This window comes from Impatiens glandulifera, chromosome 2 (assembly GCF_907164915.1).
Source record: "Impatiens glandulifera chromosome 2, dImpGla2.1, whole genome shotgun sequence".
NCBI classification, from domain to species: domain Eukaryota; kingdom Viridiplantae; phylum Streptophyta; class Magnoliopsida; order Ericales; family Balsaminaceae; genus Impatiens; species Impatiens glandulifera.
In genome coordinates, this window is record NC_061863.1 from 65893168 (window position 1) to 65905880 (window position 12713).

The 12713-nt window shown below is 31.6% G+C and overlaps 1 protein-coding gene across 1 annotated transcript in view; it reads left to right on the forward strand.

Annotated features, from left to right (window-relative positions):
* The first annotated feature begins 3502 nt into the window (after positions 1–3502).
* LOC124924069 (callose synthase 9-like) overlaps positions 3503–12713 on the forward strand; it is a 38411-nt gene continuing 29200 nt past the window's right edge. The window contains exons 1-5 of the mRNA XM_047464118.1: positions 3503–3653; positions 7631–7841; positions 10838–10935; positions 11669–11832; positions 12213–12336. Coding sequence (XP_047320074.1) covers positions 7640–7841; positions 10838–10935; positions 11669–11832; positions 12213–12336 — 588 coding nt within the window. The 5' untranslated portion in view covers positions 3503–3653; positions 7631–7639. The remainder of the gene's footprint in view (positions 3654–7630; positions 7842–10837; positions 10936–11668; positions 11833–12212; positions 12337–12713) is intronic.

Here is a 12713-nt window from a genome sequence, read left to right on the forward strand (position 1 = left end):
CTTATGTGACTTACTTTTCTTATCATTATGTTGGAATGTTTTTTTATTATTAAAAATATTTAAAGAGTATTGATATATAAATAAAATAAAAAATAATAATTTTAAATAATGGGTGTTTTAATATTTTGGTTAATGAATAGGGTGATTTCTATGAGAGGTAAAAAAATGATGTTTGTTGGATTATGTTAACTTATTTAAATAACTTAAAACAAAATAAGTTTTTTTGTTTTTTTACCAGATTAAAATATTATATCAATACTCATTTTTTATTATATATTCTAATTAATTAGGAAACAAAGTAAATTTATCTGTCAGTTTGGTTGTTTATTTAATTTTTTTAAGAAAAAAAAATGTAATTATATTATTTAAACAATTAAATAAAAAATTAAATTTAAATATTAAATAATATAATTAATTTAAATAATTAAAATTTAAATGAAGATTTAAGATGAGTAGAGTAAAATTAAACAAATCAAATAAAATGATATTAGAGATATCTAACCAGCTAAATATTCTAAGTGAAGCATAAATTGGGTTGATTCAAACTTAAACTATAAACTTAAATAAGATAATTTGATTTTGATTAAATTTGGGTTGGCTTTGATTTTGAATTTAAATTTGTCGAGTTTAAGTTTAGTTCAGGTTTATTAGGTTATTCAAATTATCTATATAAAATAACTTTAAATAAAAAAATTCATACACTCACATTCCTATGATTCATTATTAACCGCATAATTCTTGTTTCTCTCCCCTTTCTTCTTTCACCGATACAATATTAAATATTTTAATTTATAAGATAAAAAAATGTTAAAAAAATAAGATGTGAATCAAATTGAATCAAAAGAAAAAAATGGATTAAATGAATTAAAAAAATATTAAATATGTAAAAATGTATTAAATGAGATTAAATTGGTCAAATATTTATTAAATGGATAAAAAAAAATTAAACAAGTTAAGAATTTATTAAGCAACACAAAAGAATGTTAAATAGAACAAAAACAAGTCAAATATTTATTAAACGGGCTAAAAACTTATTAATGAGTGAATGATGTGTAAACGAGCAAAAAAAAATGTATTAAATTAGTTAAAAATATGTTAAACGATTAAAGAGTCAAATACATATTAAAAGAAAAAAAATAGTTTAGATTACCTAATCCATACCTGACTCATCCCATATTAATGAATAATATACTAATATAGGTTAAATTATAGATTGAATAAATTTAATTTGGGTTGACTTAGGTAGACCCTTTTGTTCAAAATTTTGATTAAATGTCATGATATAATTTAATTGGTTGTAAAAAAAATATATCTCTTATCAATTTTTTTTTTATTTTTTTCTCTAATAATTAATAACTTAATATCAAGTCATTCCTTATTCTATTTCCTTCTTTAATTTACCTCTCTCATCCCACATTTAAATATAATTAAAAAATATGAAATCTAAAAAAAATAAAAAATAAATAAATGCAAGGTATTGGGAATATAAACAATAAACGACCTAATCACAAAAATATTATTTAGATTTTAAAAATTTAATTATATTAAAAAAAAACATCAAGTCTCTCCAATATTAAAGATGCCATCAATAACCAAGAAAAATGACGTTCTCAAGTTAGTTGAAATTTTGTCATAGTAAATATTATTTAAAATAATTTAGTCGAGCTTAAATTTTGAGTAAGTGATTTTTGTGATAGAAGTATTTTAAAAGAAAAATATGTTATTTTAGTTATTAGAGTAAAGATTGTGATAAAATATTTTGTTTTAAATTGATAAAAACAAATAATTTAGCTTTTTTTTAATAAAGAATTATTTTTCATTAATTTTAAATATGACTAACCTTTCAGAAAATAATTAATAATTAGTAATATAAAATAATATATACAAAATTAAAATAAACCATTAATGATCTAAATATCATTGTATCAACAAATTAAAAAAAAAAACATTCATTTAAGTCCTGAACAATAAATGTTCTAAAAGAACAAACACGAACAAATGAAGAATTTTTTATCAAATATTTTAGGCGATAACTAAAATAATCCATAGTCAAAGGTTGATAATTAAAATAACTCCTATTTTATTTATTAAATAATAATTGACCACCTATATATAGCAGTAATATTGAGAATTTCATAAAATAAAAAAATAGTGAGAGAATACATTTAAAATGCCTACATATATCAAATACAAATTTATTATTTTTTATTGATTAAAAAAAAATCTTATGTTAAGAAATTGATGAACATAGACTCAAGAAAATATCACCAACACGCATGACCGATCTCGAACAACCCCGAAGTTTGGGGTCATGCGGAAAAAAATTGTTATTATTTTTTATTTCACTTGTTAGGTTTTTATGTTACATTGTAAAGATAAATAATTTTGTATTATATTTAACCTAAATAATTTAGTTTAGTTGATTAAATTATATATTATTTTTTAAGAGTTTTTAAATGATATATTAAATATTTTATTTTAGGACTCTAAGCAGCTAGAATGATTGCTTTACCTGGGGCGAGTAACAAAGACTCACCAATGGTTAATAGTATTATTTAAATTATAAAAGTTCAAGATTTTTAATTAGTTAAATACCAACTATAAATAATTTTTAGTGATTGTAGGGAATTTCCCTCCTAATCAATCAAAGAACTTAAGAAATATAACAGCAAGAAACCAATAAAACAACACAAGATTTGATATCGGAGTTCGACCCAAAAAAGATGGTCTACGTCTCCGTCGAGCTCTGTTACGAACTCGATTTCACTATCACAATTAAACGTTTCAGTTACACCTCGTTCTTCATATATATCAATCACACCTTTGAAATCTCTTCCATTCTTGTGTGAATTACTCATATATATATATAAACAACTTGTCCTAACTAACTTAACAAACTTAAGCCTTTGACACTTTAGTTAATTGGGCCTATTTAATTGGGCCGACCCATCAACTCAATTTCAACAGTGATAAAAATAGAAATAAGACATTCTCGCAGAAGAAACTACTTTTAAACATTTTTATTTATCTATTTTTATTTTTATTATATTTTAGATACAAAGGGAAGAGAGAAAAGAGAAACGGTGCATGCATGTGTTATAGGATAAATTACATAATCTAATTAATTTGAGAGTTAATACTGATGTTTAATTAATTGTATAGGAATTAAAAAAAATAATTTAACCCAGCTAAAAATCTAATTTGAGAGTTAAACCCGAAGTGCATGAGTGACTGGTCGTATTTTATCTAGACAGTTTGAATTCAATTCTAGATGGATTAAACTAATAAATGTGTAATTAAATTATGCTATTTTAATCACAACGAAATTTTAATATGCGACACGTTTTGATGAAATTTTAGTATTTGACGTTTTAATGAAAATATAATCTCTCTATTTTAACTTTTTATGTCTTCATGCCAAACAAAATCAAATGGGCTCTTCGTAAATAAAAAAATAAAGCGGGACCATATCCCGTATTTTACTCTGCCGCTTCTCACTCAACTCACTCTCACAGGTCACTTCACTTCACTTTTGTTCTTCTTGGCGTTTCTCTTATTATCTCTCTTAGTTACGTCTCATTCACTTAGGAGATGGATAGCAGCTGCTGATTCCCGCTTCAATCACCGGCCAGTTCCATTAGATCTCCAATCTGGTTTGTCTTTATTTTCATTATACACGATTACAGAGCGAGCTTGCTTGCTTGCTTACTTGCTTACTTTGAACATGATTATCGCTGCTTTTAGTGACTTCTTTACTGTTTCGGTCATGAAATTCGAGCTTCGAAGTTCTCGATTTTTCTTCATCAAATAATTGCATTAAATCTCTTCTTTTTATCCCTTATCTCTCTGTTCTATCAGTTGGGTTTTTGTTTGTACAATGTTCTTAAAGCCTGAAAACCAAATTGGCTCTTTAACTTATACCAGATACTCAAATTTGCCCTAAATCGTGTGTGATTTGTTCGTTCCAATTGAACCCTTTTTAATGGGCTTAGTTAGTAATTGAATGTTTCTTCCACTCCTTCCGTCCCATTCTAATAAGATTTTAGATTAAATTCCCTTACAAGGAAAATAATAGAAATCTTGATTGATTTTGTAATAAATGTGTGACAATATAGATAGTAGATAAAAATATTGATTATAATGATGTTAGATTGATATTGGGTTGAAGAGATGGAAACACTTTTTCTATTGAAAAAAGTAAGATAATTAATAAGTGTAATTAAGAGATTGTGTTGTTGAAAAGATGACTGATTTGGCTCATGAGATCAACAAATTGGGACATAGTTTCTAGATTAAGAGAATTATTAGAATGAGATGATTTGAGTATATTATTAGTTTTAATTTATTTAAAAGTTAACTTTATATATATGATTACCCCAAATTGGAATTTCAATAATACAAGCAATGATCCAAAAGAAAAGGAAAGAAGAACCTTGCAAGGAAGACAAATAATAGTGTACAAAAAAGAAATGATTGAGGATACTAAATGTTATTTGAGCTTCGCTCCTTGTCTGAATAATCACCCCCACCATTTGATCTTAATATCCCAAAATTAAATGAAAAAGCTGCCCATGGTCTTGGAAGCAGCAATACATGGCTGCTACAACACCGACCATTTATTCTGACTAATCTTTGTAGCCTCTAAACTTCCTTTCTCCCTACTACCATTTAAACTAGCTCCAAATAGACTGTAGAGATCTTCAATAGAAGAACTGTCATTAATGACATTAGGTTAATGTCCATTTCTTCAGTCAAATCCACCTTGTCTTCTTTCCATTATTTGTATTAGCACTAATAATTTTTTATTTTCCTCCCTAAACCATTTTGAAGAATTAACCAACTGCTCCAGCAAATTCTGTGTACTTTTCCCAAGAGGCTAAACACTTCTCTGGTATTCATTTCTTGCTCCTTAGTTAACTCCATTACGTCGACCAAAATAATCTCTCCTAAGTTTATTTTTGAAAGAGGGTTAACTAGTATTATATGAGTTTAAAGAATGCTAGTGCAATCATTAGCTTACTAAATAAAGGACATAAACAAGGAAAAATGCGTGGCTCCTCCTCCCATCTTCTTACACTTTATCTCAAACCCTCTAATAGATGAACTAATGGTGACCATATATGGATGAAATGACTGGTTGGTAAATTAATCTTTCTGCTCAATTGTTCACTTCATCTAATATTTCTTAATCATAGATCAAGGGGATATCAAACAAGTGAACAACCATTAAACCCTTTGAATGACAACAAACTTTTGTTTCCTTAGTCTCAGCCAACCAACACCTTCCGTTTCTCTTGATCCACATTAGAGATATAAAGAGATGTTAGAGTCAAAGAAACTAAAAAAATATTTATAGTTTTAGATAAGTAATTTTTTAATAAAAAATGTCAAATTTCATTGAAATCGAGAGTGGAATGCAAGAAACGTTCCTAAACATTTTGCAGAAAACAAGAGAGAGTGAAGAAAGAAAAAAGAATAAAAAATACAATAAAGTTAGATTCCGATAAGCTCGAAATAGTCCCTTCCGGTGCACATTCCCTTCTCGATTGATGCAAAAGTTTGAAGAAGAAAACCTTTAATCCAACCGGCCCCAAAATTATTTCTTTGAAAATTTCTCCTATTTCGTTCTTTCCATAATATCCACCACATAATAAGTGAAATGCACTTCCATTCATCGCTAATAACCCCCTCGAGCATCTCGAGATCCATTGTTCCCAAAAGTCCCTAATGTTAATATTAGGAGGCATGACCCATGGATGATCGATAACGTTCTGAATAAGGGCCCAAATGGAGGAGGCCATGGGACAATGAAGGAGAATATGATTCGTCATTTCTTCAATTTGTAGACAGACTACATCTGTTAGTAAGGGAAACTCCTTTTCTTTTAAGTTTGTCGAGAGTAAGAATACCTCCATGAATAGCCTTCCAGGCAAAAAAAGAAATTTTGGAGGAAATCTTTGGAATTCAAAGCTCCTTTCAAGGATAGTGCTCATCAACTCCCCTGGGGATAAAGGCGTTATTAATGTAACTCGACTAGATCCCTTCAAGGTAAAACTGTCACTGGACGCCGTAGAGACTGTGGTATCGATAAGGAGCGAAATAAGCATCGACAACTTTGCAGCCTCATATGTGGAGAGCATGGGTGACCAAATGATCTGCCCACCAATGAACCGGTGAACCTCAGCAATTATAGATAAGTATTAGTAATCATAGATTATTATTTGATTCCTAGTTAGATTTATATTTAAAAAAAATTATCAAATATCTAAATTAATTATTATACCTTTCAAATAAAAAAATGTAGTTGAATGGTCAATTTAACATCTCCTTCCAATTTGAACTTTTGAAATCTTTGTCAAGTTCAAATGTTTTATTATTTTTATTTTGGGAAATAAAGGAGAACTAGCATGACACCCCACAGCCATGGCCCCTGCTTAAACTCAAAGCGCTTCCAGATTGAATCGAACCCGTGATATTTTGGTCTCTTAAGCCGACTCTTACCACTGAGCTATCTTGGTGGGGTTGTAAGTTCAAATGTTGCTCGGAATACAAATGAGTCTTAAGGGTATTTGAATATCTCTTACAAGATCAAGGGCTAATTTGAGTCTTTGGTCCTACAACAAATGAAGCTCGACAACTTTATGTCCTAAATGCTAGAGGATCAGGAAATCAGGGATATGTCAAACAAACTTTTAAGCACATAAATAAAAAAAAGACGTGGACTGCTGCATATTATTATTATTTTTTTTGAAGGATAAACTTTTCATGAAAGAGAGGACTGCTGCATATTAGTGGACTTGCATGTGGTGGTTGTTTACTATGGTCATATGCACTTGAACAGAAGTGATTATGACCAAACAAGATTGATCTGCTTTTGTGTAATGTAGCATAAAGTAAATGAAGTAGCAAAAGTGTGCTTCTTAGTTCCCCATGTTTTGAGGTTCTTGGGAAGTGGTCCATCTCGGCCTCTCAGTAGGAAGAATTAGGGTATGGTTGATTTCTATTCATACTGCATGAAAGAAAGTCCATGTTCTAGTGTCTTATTTGTGTGACAGCAACTGTGCCTTCATTCTTTAGCTGCAGAAAGATGGGCATGGAGTGAGACCCCATCATCAGGTAGGTCTGATGAGACTCTTGGGGATCTCAGTTAGTCAGTTACATATTGTGACTAACGAGTTAAAAGCGTAAACTCTGAAATAATTCATGTATATTTTTTATCTCCTTAGTCACTATTAGTTTTTTTTTAAAAGGTCAACTTTTCATTAGAACAAAAGGAATCACAAAAAAGGTTCAAAGTATTACAAATTGAAAGGAGAAGAGAAACAAAAACAAAAAATGAAAACGGAGAAAAAAAACCACCAATGAAGGCTAAATGCCAATAAGATTCAAAGAATTTCATTACTTATAAAACCCTATTTTTTGGATAGAAGCAAACGCACAGTGGATAAAAACCCTTGTTTCTTTCAGCCCCGAAATATTCTCTTGGAATGTTAGCGATTAAAAGAGAAATTGAGCTGCCATTAATGGTTTCTTATCATGTGTATATGTGTGATATGCTAATCAACAATACATCCTGTTGCCTTCTTGTTTCTGTGACTAGCCAACTCACCTTCCCCCTTTCTCTTTTAAGGTTCTGGAGATGTCTCAAGCTGAGGATTTATGGGAGCGCTTGGTTCGTGCTGCACTTAGGAGAGAAAGAACAGGAATAGATGCATATGGGCGGCCTATTGGTGGCATTGCTGGATTTGTTCCATCTTCACTTACAAAAAACAGGGATATAGATGTAATTCTGAGAGCTGCAGATGAAATTCAGGATGACGATCCAAATGTGTCCAGGATATGTAAGAAATTTCTTATTTTCTTGATCTTAATCTGCATTAACCATTAGTTACTTAATGGGCTTTAAATGTTAGTGCGTTCCTCTTCATATTGTTATCCATATTTGATTGGTTACACATGTATTTTGTTTTTTTAGCATTTTCACACGTGAGAAATCATATATACATTGGAATTACATATGTTTTTACTTTTTTTTTTACCTTTTCCTGGATGAAAATATCTATGTTAAGTGTTTTCCTTGACTCTTTCAAAGTCTACAGGAATCTGGTTCACCATTGCATAAAGATTTGAACGATTATGCAAGTGAATGGTGTTTTCTTGTGGTTCTTCCTGATGGACTAAAATGGGACAATTCTGTGACTAAATTTCTCTGAAGGGATAAATTAGATAAGCTCTGACTAAAAGGATGATCATTTTAGGATTTGTAAATGCAGGAAGCGTCTCCTACAGTGAAACAAACATTACTACTCTACATATAAATGGTAACTATATCTGCTAGAAAGAATAGTATTTTTAGTTCACAAAGGAGATAGATGGCTGCGGTGCCAAGTTTTTCTATGTATGGAATTCTTGTAAGGAAGAGGTGAGGGGGTAGCGAGCACCTTCCCATTGAAGGACATTCGTAGGTGATGCATCACCCAGAAGAGCCGCTCCTTGCCCTAGATGTTGCATCAAATGTGAAGATGACAGTTGACGGCGAATAAGGGATACATCTCGTGTCTAAGTAGAAAGAGGTAGCAAATAATCAGATAGTATGATGCATAGGGAAAACAGAATCGTAGAAATTTGAGAGAGGGGAAATATTATTTAGATAGCGAGTTATTGTTTACATGAGAAATCTAGATTTATAAAGGATATTGAGTGTGATAAAGGTAAAGACTGACATGTTGAGTGTAAACAAAGCAACATGTTGAGTGTAAACAAAGCAACATGTTGAGTGCAAGCAAAATTGCACCAATCCAATTTTGTTTTTGTTTCATTTCTCCCTTCCATATGTAATTCACTAAACGCATCTTGCGTTTTACTTTTAATGAAAAGTTGACCTTTTTCAAAAAAAAAATTGCACCAATCCAAGGAAGACGAAGAGATAATTCAACATCTTTGTATGTATAGCATTGTTGTAAGGAAGAGGTGAGGGGGTAGCAAGAACCTACCCATTGAAGGACATTCGTAGGTGATGCACCACCCAGAAGGGCCGCTCCTTGCTCTAGATGTTGCATCAAATGTGAAGATGAAAGTTGATGGCGAATAAGTGATACATCTCGTGTCTAAGTAGAAAGAGGTAGCAAATAATCAGTATATAGTATGATGCATAGGGAGAATAGAATTGTGGAATACTATATTGGATTGCTTCTGGTTGTAGAAATAGAATATTCCTAGAGTTTAGGGATATATAATTATCACATAGAATTAGATAATTATCATGCAAATTTCTGTAAATAGGAACTAATGCTGATTAGTTCGTCAGTTCCTTTTGTATAAATCAAACATATAGGGATTAATAATATATAAGATAGATGGGAAACCTTATCAAAATCTTGTTAACTACATGGTATCAAAGCCACACAACTCTTGAAATCCTAATCTGGCAACCTATGACAAAATTGACTTGTCTATCTGTTGCTATTCCCGTGAAGCAACAACACTTCGCAGATTCGACCTAGCCATTGTCCATTCTCCTCTACCTGAAACAAAATGACTTCCGCGACTCAATCCACTGTTGTTCCTGCTGGCCTAAGGAGCCTTCCTAACTGGCTACATCCTAAATGGCACAATTATTGACAATGGTTGCACTATGTCATAATCTTCATATGCAAAATAGGGAAGAAGTAATTTATTTTCCTCAATCCAGCTTGACACAGACAACCCAAGTTTCCAACAATGGAATGAGGAAAACCAATGGTCATGCCATGAATCTTGAATCCATAATGAATGTGGGGAAAACTTCCTCCTTCACAAAACTGCCAAAACTCTCTCGGCTGCCATAACAACCTGATACTGCACAGAGAACAACTCCAAATTGTTTGAGATAGAATTGCTTCTGCACGACCTCTGGTAATGGTCACACAGACATCAACAATAAATGTAATCCTATTTGTACTTGAAAAGCAAATAGGACCCTATACGCTGGGTTGTAGATTTCGGCCCTTCGGATCACATGATGGAAGATCTTCTCTCCCATGGGAAGAAAAATTCCTGCAGGGACCCATTCTTTGATGTGTATGAAGGTGGTGAGAGAGAAAGAATTGAAGAACAAAAGAGAAGGAAGGAAGAAGAATAAAAAAAATGGTGGCTTATGTTTAGAAGAAAACCAAGCGGTTACAGAACAGAAGAAGCTTCTGTTTTGGAAGAATAGCCAAGGGACTTGTTTGTTTTTATTTTAAACAAATGAATGTGGTTTCTAAATAAGAGGAAGGTTCATGCCTTCTTTTGAGAAAAAAATGTTGGACATCTCGGTTGAGTGTCTTTTGCGAATATCCATTGGATAAAATGGGTTTGAAATTTTTTCCAACGAATGGTCTTGTAGAAACAATGATAAGGAAGATGATAATTCATCTTACAAAATTCACTTGCTGATGGAGTTGACCAGAAAATTGGTCGATGGATACTCTAGGCTCAACAAACATACTTTGTCTGTCAAGGTGGGATTCATTAAATTAACTATGCTCAACCTTGAGAAGGGGTTCTTGAGAATACAAGCATTCTTTCACATGGTGGTTACTAGCAATGAGGTAGTTAGTTGGTTAATGTCAGTTATTTTCGGTTATGTATATTTCCTATATATATGTGTTCTTTGATTGTAATTGACAACACACTTGAAAATTTGATATCAGTAACATGTACTCTAGTTCTTCCATCATCTTTATTTCTTATAAATAATTTCTTCAGAGTTTACCTATTTGATATAAAAGAACCAGATTAATCTAATTAAGGTTTTTACTGGCTTCATGGGATCCTTCTAATAACTGACCTTAAAAATTATGGTTACTTTTTGCAGTATGTGAATATGCTTACTCATTGGCTCAGAATCTGGATCCTAACAGTGAGGGAAGAGGTGTTCTACAGTTCAAGACTGGATTAATGTCTGTCATAAAGGTGGTTTACATTCATTTGTACTAATCTTTTTCTGCCTTTTTTTTCTTTTGGAGGAGGCACATTGTGACCATGTTAAAATTAAATAAGTCTTTTCATGTTATGTTGTTGACAAAATATACGAGTGTTCAAATTGTCTATCCATCATGTATATTTTGATTTCAGTCCATTGTTTTTACTTGCTTTGTGCTGGTGCTTGTTACTAGCATTTGAGTGTTAGTTGGTACTTGGGGAATATCTATTTTTTGAAAGGATAAAATCATTTCGGTACTTGGGGAATATGAACTGTAGTTCTTTCACTTAATTCTTTGGGCATGGAGGATGCTTCTATGAATTATTCCTTATATTAATTTCTCTACACAATAGCCATTAGTTCTCATTATACCATAATGTCACTGTCTTTGAGAAATCTGAAAACAACATGCACAATTTTTCACTTACCCATGTGCCATCATGTAATCAATGTGATATATATTTGATGCTTTCACGTAACAATACAACTTGCTCTTATCTCCTCGTAATATCTCTTGTTTTTTATTTAATTGTGGTCACATTATGCATTTACTGGCAAGTGATATATGATAGTAATGTGGATATTAGTAGTTAACTGAAGTTCTTCTTTAGTTTCATGACTAACCTGCATTTTTTTTCCTTTTGTACTTTTGAATTGCACTTATTGTACTCATTCTGAGATGTGGAGAATTTTCTTCTTTTTTTCTTCTGATTATTATTTCAGCAAAAGCTTGCCAAAAAAGAGGTTGGAACCATTGACAGAAGCTTGGATATTGCTCGGTTACTAGAGTTTTATAAAGAGTACAGAAATAAGAATAATGTAGACAAGCTGCGGGAGGAGGAAATGATGTTAAGAGGGTCAGGTGTACTTACTGGCAATCTTGGAGAGTATGTGTCTCAACTTGGGAATATTTTATCCAATCTTTTGAGATTCTATACATGTTTACCCCCATTGGGTAATAGTTTCTTTGCATATCCTCTCCTGAGGGTTGCTATCCTTCATTGCCTCTTTTTTAATCTCAAACTAAGGCCTCCAATATTTTTCTTTTGTGCTTAATGCTCATCCATTAGCATCTTCCATTAATTTTTTTTGAGTCTTAAGTTACCTCTATTGTACTGGGTACATAAAATTTGCTAAATAATGTTTAAGGTCAATCGTACATATTTATTAAATTGAATAGATTGTGTACTGTGCTGTCTGTAATTGGAATAGTTAAATGCATGTTTTTCTATATTTGTGGTTGAGTCGCAATGTTTTGTTGATTTAGGTTGGAGCGTAAAACTGTCAAAAGAAAAAGAGTTTTTGCGACTCTTAAAGTTCTGGGTACAGTATTGGAAGAATTGACTAAGGAAATCTCCCCAGAAGATCCAGGAAAGTTGATTCCTGAAGAGGTTTGGTTTCCTGTAATCTTAGGCTACTTTCTTTCATCTTCTCATGTAATAAGCAAGTCACTGACTTAGTAATGTAATTTTGGTTGGTTTATTTTTTTCTGCTCCCAAATGCAGATGGTTTGATAACATTTTTGTTAGTTTCCAGGAAGAATTAAGTTGGGTAGAATATATGTACCTTTTGGTGTACCGCACTCAATTGGGCACAAGTATTGAATTTTTCAGATCCTTTATTGCCGAAAAAATGATTGCTATATGGAGGAGTATGATTCTTTTACTTATACATTATTCCATGTTATCGGGTTCAAATAAACCCGGTTCTTGTCGGATTGTCCTCTTACCCTTCTGTCACTTATTCTGCACAAAGTTTGGTAAAGATA